At 47.5% G+C, this 24,335-nt stretch overlaps 1 protein-coding gene across 3 annotated transcripts in view; it reads right to left on the bottom strand.

Annotated features, from left to right (window-relative positions):
- Positions 1-3,875: 3,875 nt before the first annotated feature.
- The window catches only part of GBF1 (golgi brefeldin A resistant guanine nucleotide exchange factor 1), a 146,382-nt gene continuing 125,922 nt past the window's right edge, over positions 3,876-24,335 (bottom strand). For 2 of the 3 annotated variants that reach the window (XM_053583014.1, XM_053583016.1), the window contains 25 exons: positions 23,426-23,569; positions 23,030-23,118; positions 21,581-21,783; positions 20,548-20,671; positions 19,873-19,998; positions 19,528-19,610; positions 18,444-18,680; positions 18,081-18,174; positions 17,538-17,714; positions 17,172-17,236; positions 16,963-17,086; positions 16,699-16,770; positions 16,203-16,297; positions 15,819-15,972; positions 10,833-11,058; positions 9,869-10,029; positions 9,490-9,736; positions 9,153-9,358; positions 7,010-7,160; positions 6,773-6,903; positions 6,470-6,571; positions 6,073-6,186; positions 5,482-5,662; positions 5,203-5,331; positions 3,876-4,741 (listed from right to left, as the gene is read on the bottom strand). In XM_053583014.1, the coding sequence (XP_053438989.1) occupies positions 4,461-4,741; positions 5,203-5,331; positions 5,482-5,662; positions 6,073-6,186; positions 6,470-6,571; positions 6,773-6,903; positions 7,010-7,160; positions 9,153-9,358; positions 9,490-9,736; positions 9,869-10,029; positions 10,833-11,058; positions 15,819-15,972; positions 16,203-16,297; positions 16,699-16,770; positions 16,963-17,086; positions 17,172-17,236; positions 17,538-17,714; positions 18,081-18,174; positions 18,444-18,680; positions 19,528-19,610; positions 19,873-19,998; positions 20,548-20,671; positions 21,581-21,783; positions 23,030-23,118; positions 23,426-23,569 (3,716 nt within the window). In that variant the 3' untranslated portion in view covers positions 3,876-4,460. The remainder of the gene's footprint in view (positions 4,742-5,202; positions 5,332-5,481; positions 5,663-6,072; positions 6,187-6,469; positions 6,572-6,772; positions 6,904-7,009; positions 7,161-9,152; positions 9,359-9,489; positions 9,737-9,868; positions 10,030-10,832; positions 11,059-15,818; positions 15,973-16,202; positions 16,298-16,698; positions 16,771-16,962; positions 17,087-17,171; positions 17,237-17,537; positions 17,715-18,080; positions 18,175-18,443; positions 18,681-19,527; positions 19,611-19,872; positions 19,999-20,547; positions 20,672-21,580; positions 21,784-23,029; positions 23,119-23,425; positions 23,570-24,335) is intronic. The other variant, XM_053583015.1, reaches the window with a different exon arrangement.

Below are 24,335 nucleotides of genomic sequence, written 5' to 3'. Positions count from 1 at the left end.
CTTGAGCCACAGGCGCTGAGCCAGCAGCAAATGTTTTTCTCTGCTACCCAGCAAGGAGAGGGTCAGTTTGCAGTTGTTTCATCTTCCCTTCTTTTTTTTTTTTTTTTTTGTAGAGACAGGGTCTCACATACCACCCTCAGGTAGAGTGCCGTGGCATCACACGGCTCACAGCAACCTCCAACTCTTGGGCTTACGCGATTCTCTTGCCTCAGCCTCCTGAGCAGCTGGGACTACAGGCGCCCGCCACAACGCCCGGCTATTTTTTGGTTGCAATTTGGCCGGGGCTGGGTTTGAACCTGCCACCCTCGGCATATGGGGCCGGCGCCCTACTCACTGAGCCACAGGCGCAGCCCTCATCTTCCCTTCTATTTTCTTTTTGTTTTTTTTTAGAGACAGAGTCTCACTCTGTCACCCTGGGTAGAGTGGTGTGGCATCACAGCTCACAGCAACTTCCAGCTCTTGGGTTAGGCGATTCTCTTGCCTCAGCCTCCCCAGTAGCTGGGACCACAGGCGCCTACCACAATGCCCGGCTATTTTTTTGTTGCAGTTTGGCCAGGGCCGGGTTCGAACTCACCACCATCGGTATATGGGGCCGGTGCCCTACCCACTGAGCCACAGGCGCTGCCCTTCTTTTCTAATTTCTGAGATCAATTAAGGGACATTGGAATTGTCATATTCCTTTGTTCATAGGATGGCTTTCTTTGCAGCAGTCAATACTATTTTCCCCAAAAGAAAACACATGGAAGTTCCTAAAGGCAGAGTTTGTGGGAGTCAGATGGGAGAATAGAGACAGTATTGCTGAGGCCAAGCGCCCTACTCTCTAGGGCTTCTCTATTCACCATAGAGACCTCTGCCCTTCCTAATTTTCCCAGGGGCAGGGTTTGGCAAGGTTTCAATTTAGTGTGGAAACTAGGTGTGGTCTGGCCTTGGGAGGAAAAGGAAGAGAGTATGGGAAGTTAAGATTTCATGTCTTAGTATTTTTATCACATCAGGCTGTTCCCACTTCTGAGGCACCCTTTTCTACAAGGGAGGCACTTGCTGGGATCCAAATGCCCAGCAGTGCGGACATGCTGAGCAAAGGGAAGCTTGCAGTACTGAGGATCATATAGCCTGCTGGGCCCAGGCAGAGGGTGAGTGCCCCTAAGTCTCCACGAGGGAGGCCAGCTGGTAATACAACAGGGTTCCACTCTCCTCCATGCACCAGGAGGGAAAAGGTGCCATGGTGGGGGAGGAAGCCAAGGTGCAGTTGTTTCATCTTTTTTCCTATTTTCTTTTTGTAGAAAAATTTTTCTTTATTTTCCCAAGTAGATACCTTGCTTGGGAAAGCTTAATACACAGCATTCTGAATCCCACTCTGAGGGGGAACAACACACTTAAAAGTGTTCAGTTATACTCAGTAACAATCAACACAGAACACTTCTGTGACCAAAGGTGTGGGGTCTCCCTACCTCCATCAAGGAAACAGTCGGTTATGCTGCCGACAGCAGATAGGTGTCCACTAATTCAATCCTGACATTATCTACCTGCAGAGAGATCCCACAGGCTGAGGACTCAGTCCCCAATACTACATCCCCATCACTTCCAGCACCAATTGCAAGCCTCAGGCTGTTTTGCCTGACTGGCTATAAATCCAGCTTCTCTAACTCCCTCCTTGGGTATGATTAATTTGCTAAAGTGATTTACAGAATTGAGGGACACACATACTTATATTTACTAGTTTATTACTAAGAACATTTTAAAGGATACAAATAAACATTCAGATGAAGAGAGATGAGAGAGAAGAGAGATGTAGGACATAAAAGTGAAGTCTAGAAGTGTCCTGAGTGTAAGAACTTCTGTTTCCATGGAATTAGTGTGTGCCATTCTCTGGGCATATGGACTGTTCTATCTACCTCCAGCTATACAGAAGTTCTCTCAACCTTGTTCTTTTGGCTTTTTCCCTTCCTTTTTTCTATCTCTCTTTTTTTTTGAGACAAGAGTCTCACTTTATTGCTCAGGCAGTGCCCTGACTAGCTCACAGCAACCTCAAACTCTTGGGTTCAAGTGATCCTCCTGCTTCAGCCTCCTGAGTAGTTGGGACTACAGGTCCCTGCCACAATGACTGGGTAAGTTTTTCTATTTTTAGTAGAGACAGAGTCTTTCTCTGGCTCTTTTGTACTGGTCTTGAACTCCTGAGCTCAAAGGATCCTCCTGCCTTGGCCTCCCAGAGTGCTAGGATTATAGGCATGAGTCACCATACCAAGCCCTCCTTTTGAGTTTCTATAGTGGTTTTATTACATAGGCATGATGGACTAAACCCCTAGTCATTAATGATTGCCTTAACTTTCAGCCTTTCTGCTCTGGAGGTTGGGTGGTAGGACTGAAAGTCCTAGCCCTCTAATTTTGCCTTGGTGAATATCCTCATTCTGAAACTATCTGGGAGCTGCTGGCCATCAGTCAACTCAGTATTCAAAAAGCCATCACTTAGGGCTATTGCAGTGGTGCTCATTGCTTAGGCAAGAGCAAGACCTATCTTTACTAAAAATAGAAAAATTAGCCAAACGTTGTGGTGGCCGCCTGTAGTCCCGGCTGAGACAGGAGGATCCCTTGAGCTCAGAAGTTAGAGGTTGCTGTGAGCTATGACACCACAAACTCTAGTGTTGGCCGACAGAGTGAGAATCTGTCTTAAAAAAAAAAAAAAAAAAAAAAAAGACAGGTGGTGCCTGTGGCTCAGTGAGTAGGGTGCTGGACCCATATATCAAGGGTGGTGGGTTCAACTCGGCCCAGGCCAAACTGCAACAAAAAAATAGCTGGGCGTTGTGGCGGGCGCCTATAGCCCCAGCTACTCAGGAGGCTGAGGCAAGAGAATCACCTAAGCCTAAGAGCTGGAGGTTGCTGTGAGCTGTGATGCCACCGCACTCTACTGAGGGCAACAAGGTGAGACTTTGTCTCTATAAAAAAAAAAAAGACATCACTTTGGAGATTCTAAGGATTTTAAGAGTTTGTAGGCCAGGAAACAGGGTTGAAGACAAATATGTATTTTACAGCATCACCCACCCACCCACCCTCGTATGTATTTTACAAATATGTGTTCTGCAGCATCATATAACCATACTCACCTCAGCGTTTGAGAAGCCATACATGCACACTCCCACTTGTCTTATCCTGATGCATAGGGAAAGAAGGGGAGTGTCCTCTAATCATGTGTCAGTTATGGGTAGACGGAGGCTGCAGGATAGGGAAAAATTGCCCCTTTTTGATTTAGGGTCAAAATTAATGCCCTTTAGCCAGGTGTGGTGGTGTGTGCCTTATAGACCTAGCTACTTGAGAGGCTGGGGTGGGAGGATCTCTTGAGCCCTAGAATTTGAGGCTACAGTGAGCTATCATTGCATCTTCGTACTCCAGCCCAGGCAACAGAGCAAGACACTATCTCTTAAAAAAAAAAAAACAAAACAGAATCTCCCCCACAAGAAACATGACTGCAGATACGGGAAAGATGCCCCTCTACCCTAAGAGCTCCTTTGTGCTCTTGAACCATGAGGCACATCTGTGGGAAGACTTTGGAGTAAATGCTATTCAGCCACAACTCATCATGCCACTGACCCCAGTCCAGGCTATCTCCCATGTCTCCCTTGGAGCAGTTACTAGAAGAGGACAACTGCCCAAGCCCCTGGCACACCTGTGGTGACAAGGGCACACTGCTGTGGCAGGGGAAGCAGCATGAAGGAATTCTGACCCCAGTCCTAGCATCTAGCTGGAGGCTGGGGCGAGGTAAGCTAAATTACTGGTAGGCTCAGCTGCATTTCACTGTTCATACAAGGTCCGGGGCATCACAGTAACATGGTATCCAGACCTGTAAGTTCAAGAAGGAAACGAGAAGGAAAGGCAATGATATTGTACTAAGACATTTATTATATCATAAAAAGTCCACTGTTGTCCTGTTTTTCCATATGTACATGCTCCTGTGGGCAGTCCCCTATTCAGCCCGGCTTGCCCACCCTCCATGGTGCCAGTCAACTCTCCAAATTGACCAACTAATTAGTAAAAGAGGAAGAACTGGAGGAGGTTGCCCAGGGCTGATGGGAGTGGGATAGGAGAGGGGAACAAAGTGCAGAGTGGTTGTGTGTGGCTTTCAATGCCTGACCATGGGCAAGAGGGGCATACAGGCAGGCACTGCAAGGTTGGCACAGTGATGCCTCCCCAGAACTGCCAGGCTGTAGGCAGAGGCTGCAGGTGACACCTGAGTGCACTCTCAGGGGCTGGACCCCTAGGAATGGCGAGCAGAAGAGGAAGGTCCCACAGTCTGATTTTTGGGGGGTCTCCACAGGGGCTATCAAAGTTCTCTTTTTCAGGCCCCTGTCCAAGTGGCAGTGACAGCAGCTTGGACTAGGCCTGAAGAGTCTGTGGCCCCCAGGACAACTAGAGGCAGGCCAGGGTTAGCCTGGTAGGAAGCACTGGTCCTGATCTCTGAGGGACCTGCCTTAGTTGACCTCGGAGGTGGGTATGGTGTCTGTAGGGCGTGGTGTGGCTAGGAGAGGTACTGGAGAGGTGGCCTCAATGAGTGCAGGGTTGAGGATGATGGGCAGAGTCATGGGTGGAACCCCCACTTGCAGTGGGGAGGCCAAGGGTTGCAAGATCAGTGGGGGCTGAGCCAGGGGTGGAGGCCCATCTGGACTGGGGCTCAGCCTACTGGGGCTAGAGGCCACTGGTGATCCTGGGGAGCTGCTGCTGACTGCTCGGGGGCCCTCAGGCTTCTCAAAGTCTGTAGGGAGAGCAAGATGGCTGCAATCAAACTCTCTTATTGGCATAAGACAAATTCCCACATCCCACATCCCCCAGCTGTTCCTCCCAATCCCTGTGAACAAAATGACCCTTCCTAGGCTAAAATGTTGGGTATTTCCCTCAAAGCTCTATCTTCTCTCCCCTCTCAGGCTAATTGTGGTTTGGTCTTTATTACAATCCCTGATGGGCAACCTCTGCACATTCAATCCAAGTCCCTGACTTAGCCTTCTCCTCCCGAGTTTGGGAATTTCAAGTAGCTAGCTCATCACAGCTTATGTGTACCTGCCATTTCCCAAGGCTGAGCAGGGAAACAAGACTCACTGGTTGCTCCTTCCTCTGCTTACAGCCCATGCGTAGTAGCAATCCCAAGCTTCCCTGGGCTTCCTCTCAGGCCTCCTATTTGCTGCCTAACAACCAGCAGGCTGGCCTGGAGGGACTCACCACAGGCTCCTAGTTCAGAAGGTGTCTCTGGGGGAGGTGGATGGCCTGGTGTCCTGGTGTCGCCAGCAGCAGCAGTCAGTTGGGGTGAGGCCATAGGTTTTTGGCTATGAGGCTCCATGGGCATGGGGTCTAGGGAGAGTAAAGGATCCAGATGGCAGCTCTTAAGAGGTTTCTTTCCCATAAAGTCTAGCTACCCACCAGGCTTTCCACCCACCTATGGCATGCAGAATGTATTCAGTTTTGGGGAGTCTTTTTATAAAGCTGGGCTGAGCCCCCTACCCTGGATGACAGTCTGCTTGAAGAGCTCATCTCGTAGATGGGGCAGAAAACAGTCAATGCGTTCCCAGGTGATCTCCCAGAGGGCCGAGGGGCTACCTCCTCGTGCATCTGCACTGTGGAAAATCTCCGCTGTGTCCATCACTAGGAGCATGTTCTTCAGAGATTCGGGGATGGCCTCTGACTGTGGGACCATGAGAATAGGAGAGATCACCTAAGACTCAGTGAGTAGGGCACCAGTCCTATATACTGAGGGTGGAGGGTTCAAACCCAGCCCTGGTCAAACTGCAACAACAACAAAAAAATAACCAGGCGTTGTGGCGGGCGCCTGTAGTCCCAGCTACTCTGGAGGCTGAGGCAAGAGAATCGCCTAAGACCAGGAGTTGGGGGTTGCTCTGAGCTGTGTGACGCCACAGCACTCTACCGAGGGTGATAAAGTGAGACTCTGTCTCTACAAAAAAAAAAAAAGAGAATAGGAGAGAGAACACAGGGGAGTATGGTAAGGGGGAAGTAGCTGGGAAGGGGGAGGTAGGTAGCAAGGGGGAAATAGCAAGTCTTTCCAGTAGGTAGGAGTTGAGCTGAGGTGAAACATACCAGTAAGTCACTGGAGCCTGCATGCATGTACTTGTCCATGAAGTCCAAGATGGTGAGCCAGAGGGCCGCAAAGGTAGAGAGTGACAGCAGTGGAGACAGGTGCTGTAGGAAGACCTACGGCCCACCAATTCCCTTCAGCCAAAGGTAGTATATGAGCCTTCCGCACCCCTCTCTAAGGCTGGGAGGCAAGCCTGACCTATCTTTCATGGGAATTTTAGATCAGATATTCCTTTGAAATCCCGAATTCTCCCAGTCCCTGGGTCCTGCTGAGTTTCCATAACTAAGAATCATGAGCACCTATGTTGCAACTTTAGGTTCTGCCAGAAGCCTGGAATCTCCCTTTGGGAAAAGGCAGTTGTGGGGAAGAGCAGGTAGATATGGGGTAGTTAAGTAGTACCTTAGAGAGCAGTGTGGAGGCCCTCATACGGGTCTCCTCCATTCCGCCCACATCTGCAGGGCTAATGTTCTCCAAGAGCTTGGTCAGTAGAGGAAATAGCACCTGGTGAGTAAATATCCAATGTCTCCTTAGCAGGGTCAGGTGGGCAGCCTTGCTTCAAGGAAGCCAGGGGTTGGGGTGCACGGGCACAGAGCAGAAGGGAAGGTAGAGCATAGGCTAATAACTGATAATAGGGGCCCCTCATCCACCCTGCTCTCATCATCTTAGGATTTGAACTCTATCTTAAGACAGTAGAAGTCCTACCTTGTTAAAACAGGACTCCCATTCTAGGGCCTCTAGCTTTTGTAGGTCGTGTACCAGCAGTGCCCGCTGTAGATAGGTCAGAGCCTGCATCCGCACCTGGCGCCGGGCATCGCAGCATAAGCAGGCAATGCCTGGGCGGGAGAGCTTGGTCACAATCCTTCTGGTATTTTCATCCAGATGCTCTCCAAGCTCCAGTTCTACCTTCGTCCCTCTCCCCACCTGCTCCCCCAGGTTTACCCTGCAGTAATGGGCACCAGCAGTGAGCCCAGAGGGTGCGTGAATCTGCTTCAATCCTCCGGCCATCTGTCTCTAGGTGGCGCTGCTCTTCTGCCCATGAACTGTAGATAGAGGCCGCCCGCGTGTGCAGGGTGTGCATCAGGTCTAGCAACTGGGACCACAGAAGGGGGCAGGACATGAGTGAGGTTAGGTCTGTTGGACTCCTTCTCCCCTCCCCTTTCACTGTCCCTGACTGAGTCCTCAGGTGGCAGTTAGCGCCCATCACATTCCTCCACCTCTCTCACTACTTGCTTTTCCTTGACTCGAAGAGCTAGTTAGTTGCTCTAGTCCTTGCCGTGTTTCTCTAAGTCAGGTATTACTCACGATAGAAGAGACTTTTAGATGTGTGGATTTTTTTGTCGCCCTCGGCAGAGTGCCATGGCATCACAGCTCACAACAACCTCAAACTCTGGGACTTAAGCAATTCTCTTGCCTCAGCTTCCCAAGTAGCTGGGACTACAGGTGCCCACCACAACACCTGGCTATTTTTTTAGTTGCAGTTGTCATTGTTGTTTAGCAGGCCTAGGCTGGGCTCGAACCTGCCAGCCTCGGTGTATGTGGCTGGCATCCTACTCACTGAGCTATGGGCGCTGAGCCTGGACTAAGGATTAGTAACACTAAATTATAGTGTTACAGTGAGAAAGGTATATGTAATTATATATAATTACAGTGAGAAAGGTACATTTCTTTTTTTTTTTTTTGTGGAGACAGAGTCTCACTTTACTGCCCTCGGTAGAGTGCTGTGGCGTCACACGGCTCACAGCAACTCCCAGCTCTTGGGCTTATGTGATTCTCTTACCTCAGCCTCCCGAGCAGCTGGGACTACAAGAGCCCGCCACAACGCCTGGCTATTTTTTTGTTGCAGTTTGGCCGGGGCTGGGTTTGAACCCGCCACCCTCGGTATATGGGGCCGGCACCCTACTCACTGAGCCACAGGCGCCGCCCCAAAAGGTACATTTCTTTTCAATTCTAATTCACGCCTTCTGATGACAGAAAGCCTCACCTTGTTAATTTCATGGTACTTTTTACTTTTTCTTGAGACATAGTCTCACTCAGTCTCCCTTGGTAGAGTGGTGGCATCATAGCTCACAGCAACCTCAAATTCATGGGCTCAAGTGATCCTCTTGTCTCAGCCTCCCAAGTAGCTGGAATTATAGGCGCAATAGTGCCCAGCTAGTTTTTCTATTTTTAGTCTTGATTTGCTCAGGCTGGTCTTGAACTCTTGAGCTCAGGTGATCCACTTGCCTTGGCCTCCCAAAGTGCTAGGATTACAGGTATGAGCCACAGCGCCCAGCCCTTGTTAATCTCTTTTGAAAAACAGAAAGCCCAGGCTTGGCACCTGTAGCTCAGAAGCTAGGGTGCCAGCCACATACACCGGGGCTGGTGGGATTGAACCCGGCCAAGGTCTGCCAAACAACGACAACTACAACAACAAAAAAACAGCTGGGCGTTGTGACAGGCACCTGTAGTTCCCAGCTACTTGGGAGGCTGAGACAAGAGAATTGCTTGAGCCTAAGAGTTTGAGGTTGCTGTGAGCTATGACTTCACAGCACTCAACCGCAGGGTGACTGAGTAATTATAGTCAGTGAGACTCTGTCTCAAAAACAAAAAAACAGTAGAAAGCAACCTCAGGCTCAGAGAGGCTTGATGGGCAATAGCATCTGGCCAGATTTAGTAAATTTTTATTTTCATCATTTTTCTAAGGTTATTCCATTTGAGGCAATTTGTTCTTTATTTAGTATTATAAAATCTATTCACAGGATAAATTTTGTATGTCTTGAATACACAAGTAATTCCTCTTGAAGATAGATAAGAAACTGGTGACAGTGGCTGCCACAGTTTACCCTTTTGTACCTTTTGAACTTTGTACCATGCACATATATTACCTATTCAAAAAATACGTAAACTTTAGTATAAAATTAAATTTAAGCAAACAAAGACTTACAAGTGGTCTTGGATAAAGGGAATACAGTGAAGGTGGTGATCTAGGGCCTGGTCTGGAAACACATGGGCCCTTTCTGTTAGCCCTGGCTTTCCCTGGCCATACCCTGGCTCCCAGTATTAGGTGCAGGAGAGGAAAGGAAGTAAAGGGTGCCGTACTTACGTCCTGACTGACCTGTAAAGACACCGTATGGTAACTGGCAGGCACGCCTTCATCTTCATCATCATCACTATGGCCTCCCCGAGTGGCATGTTGGCTGGAGGTTCGAGGCCGCCGAATTATTGAGCCCTCCTTGGATTTCTTCTTGAAGCGGTTCCCTTTGCTATCATATTTGTGACCCTTGCCACGTTTCTCCTGAGACTTGCACCCTGAGCAAAGCCAGACCCAGGTCATACTTCTACAGCAACTGGCCCAGAGGCCCTGCTTTTTCCCTCTAGCCACATCTCCCCTGTATATTCACATGGCTACCTGCCCAGTGCCCATTCATCAGGTGACCCACCGCCATTCAGACTGGCCTCCACAAAGATGCGAAGAGTCTTAACGCAGAGCTCAAAGTTGTCAGGTGTGATGTGGGCAGCATCTCGCACGATGAAGGATAGTGATTCCACACACTTGAGCAAGGACTTGGTGTCGTGTGGCCCCAGGTCCAGTCCTACTGTTAGGCTATACTGATTGATCAGGGGTGAAGGGCCTGGCCGGCTGGGCCCTGGCCCTGGCTTGGAGTTGTCAATATCATCCTTCCCTACCTGTAGAGTACACAGAGGAGATAGGGACCCAGACTTGATCCTGCCTACTCCTAGATGCCCTCTCAGAGCACCAGGAATCCTTCCCACAGGTCAAAGGGGGAAGACTCACCCATTGCCCATACATTCACTCACCACTAACCAACCACTGTTGACCACATCAGCATCTGTGGCTGATCGGTGTATCTTGCCAGGCCTGCCATGGTCAGTGTAGACCTCTGAATCTGAAGTATACCCTCGGTCCAGGCTCACATCATTTTGATGGTAGGATGGGAGCTCACTGTCTGATTGGGCCCCTATGTCAGGCAGGGAGAAGAGAGAGTCAGGGTAGGGGTAGGACAGTAGGATAAGGGATAACTTAGACTTTCAGAAGAAAGGTGCTAAGGCCTGGCCTCTCCTCTTTCTAGTATGGCTTATTTTCAGCCCTATCACCAGAGGGCTGAAGGATGACCTAGACAGCTTCTTTTTTGTTTGTTTGTTTTTGAGACAGAGTCTCACTCTGTCGCCCTCAGTAGAGTGCCATGGTGTCATAGATCACAGCAATCTCAAACTCCTGGGCTCAAGTGATTCTCTAGCCTCAGCCTCCCAAGTAGCTGGAACTACAGGTACCCACCATAACACCCAGCTATTTTTAGAGACAAGGTCTACTGTGGCTCAGACTGGTCTCGAACTCATGAGCTCAGGAAATCCACCCGCCTTGGCCTCCTAGAGTGCTAGGATTACAGGAATGAGCCACCATGCCCAGCTGACAGCTTCTTTCTTGACTAAATAGGGCAGGTTAGCACGCTAATTTGGGCTCCTGATAGTATCTAGTAGCAGCTGTCAGGGGATGGACATGGTAGATAGGACACAGTTTCTGGGAAACCAGTCCCCAGGACAGTAGGATGCTTGGCTTTATAGCATTCATTGTTGCCTACTTGCCTTCATGCTATTTAATCTATGGGTACTGGCCAGCAGAAACTGGAAGCTCTGGAAGCAGATGGAGAAGGCAGGGGCATTTAATCTGCTGAACGTAATAACCTATGTTGTTTTCCTGACCCAGCTCCAGGGTCTATAACTGTTTATCTGCCAGGCTGAGTCTCCCTGGGAAAGGGCTTACCAGCATCAGGTGCATCGGCCCTGGCTGTGGCCTGCAGAGCAGCTGGAGGCTTCACGCCTGAGCCGATGCACTCTAATAGCGTGAAGAGGGTGGCCCAATCATCGCCTGAGTGGATGTTTGCAGCATTTGTTTTAAGAAGTTCATGGAGCCCATATGCAACCTGGTGGCTGACTCGGGACAGCACGCTAGGCTTCATCAGTAGCAAAATGCGAAGGGAGAGCAGTACCTGGGGTAGAAGAGGAGGAAAAGGGGAATGTTTTGTTCCCACCAGTCTCTTTAGATCAGTGAGGAGAGTTTGGCTAAGACCCAACTTAAGATACTGCTGCTGGTCTTTCATTTTTTTCTTTTCATTTTTTCAAATAGACATTTTTATTGAGATAGTTATAGGTTCACATGCAATTGTAAGAAATAATACAAAGAGATCCCTTATATACTTTGCCCAGTTTCCCCCAGTGGTAACACTATGCAAAACTATAGTATATCACAACCAGGATTATTGATATAATCCACTGATCTTCTATAGATTTCCCAAATTTTGCTTGTATTTATGTGTGTGTGTATTAAGTTCTACACAATTTTATTACCTGTGTAGTTTGTGTATCTACTACAAGACAACATACCAGTTTTTTTTCTTTTTTTTTTGAGACAGAATCTCACTCTGTTATCTAGATTAGAGTGCAATGGTGTCAGCCTAGCTCACAGCAAACTCAAACTCCAGGGCTCAAGTGACCCTCCTCCCTCAGCCTCTGTAGCTCAGACTATAGGCATCGGCCATGATGCCCAGCTAATTTTTCTATTTTTAGTAGAGACAGGGTTTCACTCTATGCTCAGGCTGGTCTCAAACTCCTGCGCTTAAGCAATCTTCCCACCTTGGCATCCCAGAGTGCTTGGATTACAGGTGTGAGCCACTGTACCCAGCCACCAGTTTCAACACCATAGGATTCCCCATGTTGCCCTTTTATCACATACCCACCTCCTCTCTCCTATCCCCATCCCTAACCCCTAGTATATAACCTTCTGAGATTGGCTGTGTCCTCATCTTGCCACCCCCTACTCAGCATAATTATTTAAAAATTCATCTAAATTATTACATATATCAATAGTTCATTGCTTTAAATTACTGAAGTATTCCATGGTATGTATGTATCACAGTTTAACTATTCACTTGTTGAAAGTCATCTAGGTAGATTCCAGTTTTTATTTATTTATTTTTTTGTAGAGACAGAGTCTCACTTTATGGCCCTCGGTAGAGTGCCGTGGCCTCACACAGCTCACAGCAACCTCCAACTCCTGGGCTTAAGCAATTCTCTTGCCTCAGCTTCCCGAGTAGCTGGGACTACAGGCGCCCGCCACAACGCCAGGCTATTTTTTGGTTGCAGTTTGGCCAGGGCCGGGTTTGAACCCGTCACCCTCGGTATATGGGGTCGGCGCCTTACCGACTGAGCCACAGGCGCCGCCCTGTTTTTTTTTTTTTTGTAGAGACAGAGTTTCACTTTATTGCCCTCGGTAGAGTGCCGTGGCGTCACACAGCTCACAGCAACCCCCAACTCCTGGGCTTAGGTGATTCTCCTGCCTCAGCCTCCCGAGTAGCTGGGACTACAGGCGCCCGTCACAACGCCCGGCTATTTTTTTGTTCCAGTTTGGCCGGGGCCGGGTTTGAACCCGCCACCCTCGGTATATGGGGCCGGCGCCCTGCTCACTGAGCCACAGGCGCCACCCATAGATTCCAGTTTTTGGCCACTACAAATAAAGCTTCTATGAACATGCATGTACTAGTTTCTATGAGAAAGCATCTGGGATAAATGACCAAAAGAGCAATTGCTGGGTTGTATGGTAATTGCATTTTTTTTTTTTTTTTTTTTTTTTGAGACAGACTATCCTCACCTTGTCACCCTCAGTAGAGTGCCACGGCATGACAGCTCATAGCAACCTCAAACTCCTAGGCTCAAGTGATTCTCTTGCCTCAGCCTCCCAAGTAGTTAGGACTACAGGAGCCCGCCACAATGCCTGGCTGTTTTTTAGAGATGGGGTCTCGCTCTTGCTCAAGCTGGTCTGGAACTCATGAGCTCAAACAATCCACCTGTCTCAGCCTCTCAGAGTGATAGGATGACAGGCATGAGCCACCATGCCCATCCACTGCACATTTTGTTTTTACAAGAAACTGCCAACAGAGTAGCTGTACTATTTTACATTCCTACCAGCAATGCATGAATGATCCAGTTTCTCTGTATCCTTGTCAGCATTTAGTACTGTCACTATTTTTTACTTTAGCCATTCTGATAAATGTGTAGTGATGTCTCATCATGGTTTTAATTTGCATTTCCCCAATGGCTAATAGTGCTGAAATTCATTTCATGTGCTTATTTGCCATCTGCCTATCTTCTTTGATGAAAGAAGATGTTTTAATGGAAGATGTTCCTATGTTTTGCTCATTTTCTAATTGGATTGTTTTTTCACTGTTGTATTTTTAAGATTTTTATATTTTAGATACTAGCTTTTTTTCAAATACATGATTTGCAAACATTTACTTCTAGTCCGTATGTAGTTTATTTTTTCATCTTCTTCACATAGGCTATCATATAGCAAAAATTTTTTAAACTGACAAAGTCCAGTTTATCAATTTTCCCTTTTCTGGATTGTGCTTTTAGTGTCTAAGAATCTTTGCCCAGTTCTAGATCCCGAAGATTCTCTCCTTCTAAAGGCTTTATAGTTTTACATACATATCTATGATCCATTTGAGTTAATTTTTCTATAATGTATGAAAAGGTAGGTAGAAGTTCCTTTGTTATTTTCCCCCCATTGGATTTTACTAACTCCAACACTATTTCTTTAAAAAGGTATCCTCTTCTCCTCCATTGAACTGAATTGAACATTATTTGTGTTGAGTTTATTTCTGGGTCCTCTATTCTGTTCCATTGATATATGTAGTTGGTCCTCTACCAATACCACATAATTTTGATTACTATAGCTAGATAGTAAGTCTTAATATCAAATAGAATGATTCCTCCCACTTTATTCTTTTTAGCTATTCTAGGGCCTGTGCCTTTCCATCTAAGTTTTAGAATAAGCTTATCTACGTCTACAAAAACCCTTTCCAGTATTTTTTTTTTTTTTTGGCCGGGGCTAGGTTTGAACCCGCCACCTCCGGCATATGGGACCGGCGCCCTACTCCTTGAGCCACAGGCGCCGCCCCCTTTCCAGTATTTTTATAGGAGTTGCATTAAACTTACAGATCAATTTACAAAAAATGGACATTTTTATTGTGTTGAGTCTTTTTTTTTTTTAGACAGAGCCTCAAGCTGTCACCTTGGTTAGAGTACTGTAGCATCACAGCTCACAGCAATCTACAACTCCTGGGCTCAAGCGATTCTCCTGCCTCCACCTCCCAAGTTGCTGGGACTACAGGCGCCTGCCACAACACCCGGCTATTTTTTGGTTGCAGCTGTCATTGTTGTTTGGCAAGTCCAGGCTGGATTCAAATCCACCAGCTCTGGTGTATGTGACTGGTGCCTTAGCCGCTTGAGCCATAGGCGATTTAATTCATTAATCTGGTATGTCCTTTCATTTATTTAGGTCTTCTTTGATTTCTTTCTTTCTTTCTTTTTTTTTGAGACAGAGTCTCACTTTGTCGCCGTTGGTAGAGTGCTATGGCATCACAGCTCACAGCAACCTCAAACTCTAGGGCTTAAGTGATTCTCTTGCTTTAGCCTCACAAGTAGCTGGGACTACAGGTGCCCACCACAACGCCCAGCTGTTTTGTTTTTTTTTTTTTTTGTAGAGACATAGTCTCACTTTATGTCCCTCGGTAGAGTGCCGTGGCATCACACAGCTCACAGCAACCTCCAACTCCTGGGCTTAAGCGATTCTCTTGCCTCAGCCTCCTGAGTAGCTGGGACTACAGGCGCCCGCCACAACGCCTGGCTATTTTTTTGTTGCAGTTCGGCCAGGGCCGGGTTTGAACCCGCCACCCTCGGTATATGGGGCCAGCGCCTTACTGACTGAGCCACAGGCGCCGCCCGCCCAGCTGTTTTTTTCTGTTGTTGTTGTTGTTATTGTTGTTTAGTAGGCCCAGGCCGAGTTCGAACCCACCAGCCCCAGTGTATGTGGCCGGCGCCCTAACCACTGAGCCATGGGCACGGAGCCTTCTTTGATTTCTTTCATTAGTATTTTGTAGTTTTCAACAAATAAGTCCTATACATGTTGTTAAGTGTATATCTAAGTATTTCAGTTTATCAGTTTATTTAGAGAACTTGTACATTTTTCTTTCTTTTTTAAGACTGAGCGTCACTCTGTTGCCCCACACTAGAGTGCAATGATGTCATAGCTCACAGCAACCTCAAACCCCTGGGTTCAAGCAGTCCTTTTGCCTCAGCCTCTCAAGTAGCTGGGCCTATAGGCTCCACTACAATGCCTGGCTAGTTTTTTTTATTTTTAGTAGAGATGGGGTGCTCTTGCTCAGGCTGGTCTCAAACTCCTGAGCTCAAGCGATCCACCTGCCTTAGACTTCCACAGTGTTAGGATTATAGGTGTGAGCCACAGTTCTCAGCCTTATATTGTGTTTTTAATTTCAGTTTCCATAGTTCCATTAGCATATAGAAATATGATTAATTTTTGTGTATTGATCTATATCTTGAGACCTTGCTGAATTTACTCATTAGCACTATGCTGGTTGTTTTTGTCACTGTGCTAAGAGATCTCAGGAGGTCATAAGCATGAAAGCCAGGAAACCAGATACAGGACTAGTACTGCTATAAGGCAGCAGCAGTCCAGCCCTACAAAGCAGATTCATAGGAGCCTACAGAGGTGCAGAGTACGAGCTTCATGCTTAAGTCTGTTTCAAGCTCACTCCCAATGCTGCCTGCTAGCCTGTACCAGCCGTATGGTTGGTCACTGAGTTGATACCATGTATTAGGCTGTATCTGTAATTGACACTGTGGCCTTAATCCCTTGTGTACCTGTATGCTCTCCCAGATGTACTCTGCTTACCTGGCCACTGATCTCTTCTCTCCGGAGGAGTCGAATGGCTAGGCGTAGCAGGCCCACCACTGCTCGCTCCACAAGGAAGCAGAAATCTTGTGCCTGGACACAGAGGTGGTATAGATGGTCTCGAACGGTCTGCCACACACAGCCCACACGGTCCCTGTAGAGAACACAAAAAAAGGACACTCTTAGCCAGAAAGGCCTAGGTAATAAGTCTTCTAGGCCTTTCAGAGCTTGAGTATTATACTTAAATAGATAGGAATAATTAGCAAGTTTCTCCCCTACTGCCTACAGTTCCCCAGAACCAAATCAGCAAGATGGCTTTCACCTCTTTGGCATAAGCCCAGTACAGGGTCTGTGTAAAGACTGCCCTCACCTGCCTTCTCCTACCTGTTCTCCAACACAATCCTTAGCAGCATTTCTAGGCAGAAAGCAGCATCTTCCTCATCATATGTCTCTTCATCTGGAGTCACTGAGACCAGAGCCTGAAGTGAAAGTAAGCATGGAAAAGAAGCCAACCACTGGTCCTGCCCTAACAATAATTGAAGCAAACACCACTGTTTGCTCTTCATCCTTCTTTCTTGTTTTGTTTCGTTTTTTGAGACAGAGTCTCAAGCTATTGCCCTGAGTAGAGTGCTGTGGTGTCACAGTTCACCGCAACTTCAAACTCTTGGGCTTAAGTGATTCTCTTGCCTCAGCATCCCAAGTAGCCGGGACTACAGGCACTTGCCACAATGCCCAGCTAATGTTTTTGTTGCAGTTGTCGTTGTTTTAGCTGGCCCGGGTCAGATTTGATCCTGCCACCCTTGGTGTATGTGGCCGGTGCCCTGCCAACTGAGCTACAGGCACTGCCCTTCCATCCCTCTTTCTTTTCTTCATCCTGTACCTTCATGAGCTCCTGCAGTGACTCCAGCTGGAGGAACTTGCTCTCTGTGATCATTTTTTCTGGGTCACATTGCTAGAGAAGGCACCAGAGAAAGGAAGTCTGAAGTAAGGGCTGAAGGGAAGAAAATGTCCCCAAGAGCCAGGGAAAAAGGGCAGAGTCAGGCCTGGTCACAAGCCCTGGATGATTCTATTCTTCAGTTCAAAGGCAGCATCTGGCCAATAGGGAAGAGTTTAGGCTTTCCTAATAGGGTGGGCAGGCAGTTACCTTGATACAATCTAAGGCCACTCTCTTGGCCTCCTGGTTCTCAGTGGACGGGCCCCGCACACTAGACTGCTCAGGACCACTCAGTGTCAGCCAGCTCACAAAGCTCAGAACTGTTGACTCTCCTCTGTAGAAAAAGGGCAGATGCCCAGCTGATCCCCAAAGTTTTGACTCTCCCTCTTCAAGGCCCTCAGCCTCTCCTCTGCTCTTACCGGTTTGATGGAGTCTCCTCTCGCTGTAGAGAGATCTTGCCATTGGGATCCACAAAATCTTCTACCTGGAAAAAGTAGGCAAAAAAATGACCTCTTTTTATATGCTCGTTGCATTCTTCCCTTGCTCTAAGCAAAGTTCCCTGAATTTCTTCTTGTAGCTCTCTGCCCATACATTATTGCACCCCCTCTAACTGGTGACTAGAAATGGCTTCTACCAGTCTTCCTCTACCACGATCCCCTGTGGTCTTACATATTAGGTATTCCTAGTGAGCTTTTGGTAGGCATCAGGTCCAGTGCTACTCTCAACCCATTCTATATACAAACTGCACATAATGTCAGAGTTCTCGCCTCATGAAGAAGAATTACCTCTACCATAGCCTTGGGCAACAGCTGGGCTCGGAATAGTTGCAGCATGGCCTCCATGATATTTTTCCAGCCCTCCCGAAGGATGTCACCATGACGATGTGCCAAATGGAATACTGTCTTGGCTGCAATGTGGGCTTTAGGGTTGCTTCCAAATACACTGGGCAGGTTCTCAATAGACTAGAAAAGAGGATGAGAAGAGGTGTAAGATCTGGCTAATACCTGGAAAGGAGAATCTCTTAGGCCTTTATGTTTCTCTCAGGGTCCTTTTGTTGGCTCTGCTTCAATCTCCCATAATACTGGTGGGAAGGGCTAACATGGTTAAGGCCTTCCCCACTCTTGCATCTCCTCTCTGATCCTAATTACATGAGGTAACATTATTTTCATCCCAGGGTGTGCAAGAAAAAAATGGTCTAAGCACTGGTATGGTCAAGAGGGAGTGAGGGAAAGTACTAATGGCAACCAGCTCTGCAGATAAGGGGAGACCTGTGGCTAAAAGAGACCTTCCTTTGGGAGTCTAAGTACACAGTTCCTGCCCCTGCTTACCTCACTGCTGAGAGCTGTGAATTTGCACAGAGAGATGATGAGATTGTCAAACACATCGCTGAGGCCATAGTGGGCGGAGATCATGGCGCACTTCCTGTAATGTCATCCCCATCCCAGAAACAGAGTCACTAGAAGGCCACACAGCCCTTCCATGTCCTGAGAAGGCTTGGATGGGGCTCTTACCCAATCAACCCTCAACCTTTTACTTTTGAGTCTGTTTAAGATTGAGCTTTCCCAAGCTTTAGCCTCCCTCCAAAAACTCAGGGCAAACCCCATTCTAAGGAAAGTAAGAGTCGCAGTTAGAGAACATGAAGGCAACATGTTAGCTCGATGTGGTGAAGACCAAGGCCGAAAGTCAATTACCTGAAGCCTGAGATGGCTTTTTGGATGATTGTCTCCTCAAGGCTTTTGTCAAAGACATAAGAGAGAGCTGCAATAGTGGGTCCCCAGGTCATGGTGAAGAGGTCAAGATCATAACTGCCAGTAGGTACACGCAGGAATATGCCCTCAGGGGTGGCACCTCGATGAAGCAGCACATTCCACATGTAGTTCTCCCGAACCAAGCCTGTCTGCTCCTCAGGCATCACAATTTCCTCATTCCTATCAGGAGGTAAGGGAAGGAATGGGTGCTGTGCTGTGAACCACATTGGCTCTAAATTAGGACTATGAACTTCACTCAGACTAGCATATATTTTTTTTTTTTTTGTAGAGACAGAGTCTCACTTTATGGCCCTCGGTAGAGTGCCATGGCATCACACAGCTCACAGCAACCTCCAACTCCTGGGCTTAAGCGATTCTCTTGCCTCAGCCTCCCGAGTAGCTGGGACTACAGGCGCCCGCCACAACGCCCAGCTATTTCAGACTAGCATCTTAACGCTGATGAGAGGTCATTGGAACTGCAGCTCAGTGGTCTGCTTCCCACCCACAAGTGGGAGCAGGGAGAAAGGAAACATCCCATAATCTCAAAGCCCTGTCTCTAAGTGAGGCCTGTATTTCTTCAGTAAGGACATCTCACATTCTTTCTGGGTGAGAAAAGATGAACAATGCTATGTACTCTTTCTAATTTACAGTAAAGAACTAAATGTCCCATCTCTGACCTGTGACCCAAGCCTCACTCTCCAGTGCTCAGCTTTACCAGCCAGATAATGTATCCTGTAAGCCAGACAGTAAAACCCAGCTGCTTTAGGTTCAGGAACTAGGGGTCAAGATAGAGTGCCCATCTAAGAAGGGCAGTTTGGACCCAGGCTTAGCGTACTAGAGTCCCATTATTGTTTAGGCTTCTGTAAGGGAAGAAGTATTGGCAGAGAAGGGCCTGCCCAATTAAGTCCCAACGCTAAGTCCAGGGCATCATGAGTCACTACTGTCTGACATGACTCTAAAAACTGGGAAAGAAAGCAATGTGCTTCTCTTTAACAGAGATGTTACACTATTCTCCATATATACTCACTTTATGGCATGGTACATGTCCTCCAGGATGTCTTGCTCAAAGTCCTTGCCTCCATTCACACCTTTTAGGTTTTTTCGAAACTCCTAGAGATAAGCCAATAAGCTTGTCTCCCTGTGTCAATGCTGAAGACCCTCCCAAGAATTCCTGGATCTATGGTAAAAAGGACTTAGGAAATACTAAGTGAAAGAACCCACCTTCCCACCCAGTTCCTCTTCTGGGTTGGCTAGCCCTTCCTAATTCCCTTGGACAGAACCCTGTCCACTATACCCACTATTAATCTCATGCTTTCTGCTACCTCCAAAGCTATGCTGGATCTTCTCTGCCTAGGCTGGGACCCAAGCTTACCTCCAGGGTCATGGGAGCATTCTGTTTTCGAACATTGTGGTTGTGCTGGTCAGTATTAAGCATGATGACAGCATAGGCCAGGGCAAAGCAGGCATCGCTATTGGCAAATGGGGAGCCATTACAATTCTGAAAAAGCAAAGATCCCACCTGTGTCAATGCCCTTCTCTGGTTAATTAAACCCTTACTATCAACCCAGAGGTGAGTGCTGGCACAGAGGAAGGTATCACCCAGAAAGTGGCCAACCTCTTGCCGTTCCTTAACAGAAGCTGGTTTCTCCACAGAAAGCTCACTGATGTTGCTCTCATCCTTCTAAGGAGATAGCAACTGGTTTTTCTTTCTTTCTTTTTTTTTTTTTTTTTTGAGACAGAGTCTCACAGTGTTGCCCTCAGTAGAGTGCCATTGCGTCACAGCTCACAGCAACCTCAAGCTCCTGGGCTTAAGCGATTCTCTTGCCTCAGCCTCCCAAGTAGCTGGGACTACAGGTGCCGGCCACAACGTCCAGCTATTTTTTGTTGCAGTTGTCATTGTTGTTTAACTGGCCTGGGCTGGATTTGAACCCGCCACCCTTGGTGTATGGGTGCTGAGCTGCAACTGGGTTTTTTAGTTGGAGGTCATAGAAACTTTCAGTCAAATAGACCTGGGATTCTGGGCTCAGCTCCTGCCACTCAAACTCACCCTCCAATGCTCTGTGAATGCCTCCAGCAATCTCTGGATGACTGGTGCTTCCCCAGGCAAACGGAAGGCTTCCAGGTAGAGGCGAAGAGCTTCATCCAGCCGCAGACCCTGAAAACTGAAGGTGCTATAGGGAAAAAAATAAAGGCGTAGAAGCTGAAGAGTATAAGCTGCGCATGTTGGGCTCTGTTAGTCACAGTTCTCTTACTAGAACAGAGGTTGAGGTCTCTGGCAAAAGGGTAGTATCTCTTTTTAAAAAATTATTTTTTTAAATTTCAGATTAATATAAGGGTACATACACTTATGTTATACTGTTTGCATCTGTTAGGTAAAGTCCAAGTTGGAGTTGAGCCTTTCACCCAGGAGATGTGCCATATACCCCTACATTGTACCCAATAGGTGAGAGCTGACCATACCCCTCCCTCCTTCCTCAACCCTAAGGGTGGTGTCTCTCTCTCTTTTTTTTTTTTTTTGCAGTTTGGCCGGGGCTGGGTTTGAACCCGCCACCCTTGGCATATGGGGCCGGCGCCCTACTCACTGAGCCACAGGCGCTGCCCCTCTTTTTTTTTTTTTTTTTTTTTGTTGATACACAGTCTCAATATGTTGCCCTCAGTAGTGTGCCACGGCATCACAGCTCACAGCAACCTCAAACTCTTGGGCTTAAGCGATTCTCTTGTCTCAGCCTCCCAAGTAGCTGAGAGTCTAGGCACCCACCACAATATCCAGCTATTTTGTTGTTTTTGCTATCATTGTTGTTTAGCAGGTCCGGGCCAGGTTTGAACCCACCAGCCCCAGTGCATGTGACCGGCACCTTAACCACTGAGCTATGGGCGCTGAGCCAGGGTGGTAGCTCTTAACACAACTCCAACACTATCTTGCTGGAGCACTTTTCAAGTTCAACAGATATAAATGACGGGAAGAGGAAGAATGTGTGACCTGGGTCATCAGCAGGAACTGAATGAGACTGCTTTGAGGGAGGGATGCTCTGTCCCCTTAGACTGATCACTATGTACCGTATTTCTCATAGCTTCCTCACCTTACAAAGCTCTCCAACAGGTCAATGTTTTTGCGGTCACTCACAAACTCTCCAATCATTTTCTTGTCCAGCCGAGGGTTCTCTCGAAGCCACTGGGCTACCTCTGTGTTGTCCATTGGGATGGTGAGGAGGCCTTTCTCTTGCAGAAACTGGATCCCCTTCTTTGGTTTCTGGTTGAACTGCTCTGTGCCTGTGATTAGCAGCTGAAGGAGAAAGACTAGAGGTGTCAGAAGTTGCTCTGCCCCAGGCTTGGCACCTGTAGCACAGTGGTTATGGTGCCAGCCACATACATGGAGGCTGGCAGGTTCAAGCCTGGCCCAGACGAGCTAAACAACAATGACACTGCAACAACAAAAAAACAGCCAGGTGTTGTGGCGGGAGCTTATAGTCCCAGCTACTTGGGAGGCTGAGGCAAGAGCATCGCTTAAGCCAAAGAGTTTGAGGTTGCTGTGAGCTGCTCTACCTAGGGCAGCAGCTTGAGACTCTGTTTCAAAAAAAAAAAAAAAAAAAAGAAGTTGCTCTGCCCCTAAATAAGACAAAGCCAGGCTGGCCTCCACAACAGCCCAAGTTGGTCACTCAGTAGGCTCCTAGGATGTGGTTCTTAGTGACTCCAGAATTAAGGATGGATCATAGTGGCCTAGCTTCCCCCATCTTCCTGTCTAATTAGAACTGGCTTAGGAGTTCCTTCTCATTCCTTTTCTGAGGAATCAACATGCATGGAACAGCCTCATTTCCTCCCACTTTGGAATCAGAGTAGAAGAAAGAGCCCAAAGAATTCTCCGCAGTTTTGTATCTATCCCTGACACTTGTTAACGGCCACCATCTTGTTTATGGCTTGCTTGGATTCCCTTTTTTCCTTTGGTTGCCTAGCTCTTAAGGCTCTGAGTTCAAAGGACAAGGTAGACTAACTATGAAGGTAACTCAACTTTCTGTGTGCCCAGTCATAACTCTGCAGTCAAGGGCACACATGAACCAAAGTCACTTAAGCTGGTAATAAGAGGAAGAAAGGGTTAAATAGAAGGTTTTCTTTAAGAAACCAAGAGCAAAAACAGTATTTGAACTTTACTAAAGCACCAGAATAAATGTCAATTCCTTTTTATTGTCAGAATAAAAGCTGGAGTTGACCAATAACCTTTAGTGGCCCACATGACACCAGCTCCCAGGGCTCCTGTCACTGCCATTAGTAACACTTGGCTCTTAGCTAGTGTAGCATTTGCCTGGGGCATACAATACTATTGTATGCCCACCTACATGGCTTAGGAGTAGGAAAGGGCTTCACAGGAGACTGGGGTATTGCTGAAGTCCCAGTAAGGCCAAAGACTAGCCTAGCAAGCTGTACAGTGAACTGCTAGACTCTCCCACATCTTCATCCCCAGGGATAGAAACCCTACCAAGCATACCCTGACAGAGGTGGCTGGAAGCTAAGCTCTGGGGAACATATGTATGTACCTTCTTTTTGTTTTTAATTTCAATCAGTTCCCGTGGATCTGGCAGGAGACAGGAAAATCGAGGTGGCTTCCGGGTAAACTTTTTGTCAGCTAGGAATGAGAGGAAGAGAGAGAAAAACCCCTAAGACTTCTTTTACCAGGATAAATGACTTTTGGAAAGTTGCTGATATACTCCCTGTGAAAAAGGAGAAGTTTTCTATCCTTATCAATTTTCTACTTCCCTGGAAGTCCTATCTTCTGGAGCTCCAGATGCTTTTTTTCCTTTCTATGGGTTTGAAGTCATGGCGAGCCATCACACTTCACTCAGGTACTGCTGTAGATGTATCTGCTCCCCTCCTTCCATTCTCCACCAGGCCCCTAGTTGAGGGGGCTCAGGCTGTGGATACCCAGTACTCACCCCCAGAGCCACCAACTTCCTCTAGATCACTGCATCCTCCTGGCTTCCCATGTTCTGGCAGCAGTCGCCCTCCACCTGGCAGATACAGTCCTGGGATGTCTGGGGCAATGCCTACAGCTTTCCCATCGCTGGCTGCTCTTTTAGCTGGCAAGAAAGAAGAAGATAGGTGAAGACTTACATGGTAGGAAACCAGGGGGAGCTGTAGGAAAGGCCAAATTTCAAGGCAAATAAGACCTGCATGCTCCCACACACAAGGAACCAGCTCTGACCAGGACAAAGCAAATGGTCACTATCCCAGCCAAGCATTAGATTCTATAATTTAATGAATCTTTCCCTGTACTTCTACATCCTCAATCTCAAGAAGGAGACAGAGAAGATTAATTAGAGTGGAAGCAGATATTGGAGATGGGAAAAAAATTGGGTTTGGAGCTTTTTTTGTTTTGTTTTGGAGCCAGAGTCTCACTATGTGGCTCTGGGTAGAGTGCCATATGTCACAGCTCACAGCAACCTCAAACTCTTGGGCTTAAGTGATTCTCTTGCCTCAGCCTCCCAACCAGCTGGCTGGGACTACAGGCACCTGTCACAACGCCCGGCTAATTTTTGGTTGCAGTTGTCATTGTTTGGCAGGCCCAGGCTGGATTTGAACCTGCCAGCTCCAGTGTATGTGGCTGGCGCCCTAGCAGCTGAGCTACAGGTGCCAAGCCTGGGCTTGGAGCTTTCAGAGGTTAAAGGATATAGAAATCCTATATCCTTTAACCTCTGTTCTCTTTTCTTAAGATAAAGAAGTATTTCTGTCAAGAAACCAGAGTGGGGAAGAGGGGAAAGGGTCCGTGAATCCTGTTACTCTGCCCGACTAGCCTGCGATCCAAACCACCAAACCCTGAAAACATAGAATTAGGAGTATCCCAGG

Source organism: Nycticebus coucang, chromosome 3, assembly GCF_027406575.1.
Source record: "Nycticebus coucang isolate mNycCou1 chromosome 3, mNycCou1.pri, whole genome shotgun sequence".
NCBI classification, from domain to species: domain Eukaryota; kingdom Metazoa; phylum Chordata; class Mammalia; order Primates; family Lorisidae; genus Nycticebus; species Nycticebus coucang.
This window is presented reverse-complemented; position numbering and strand designations above follow the sequence as displayed.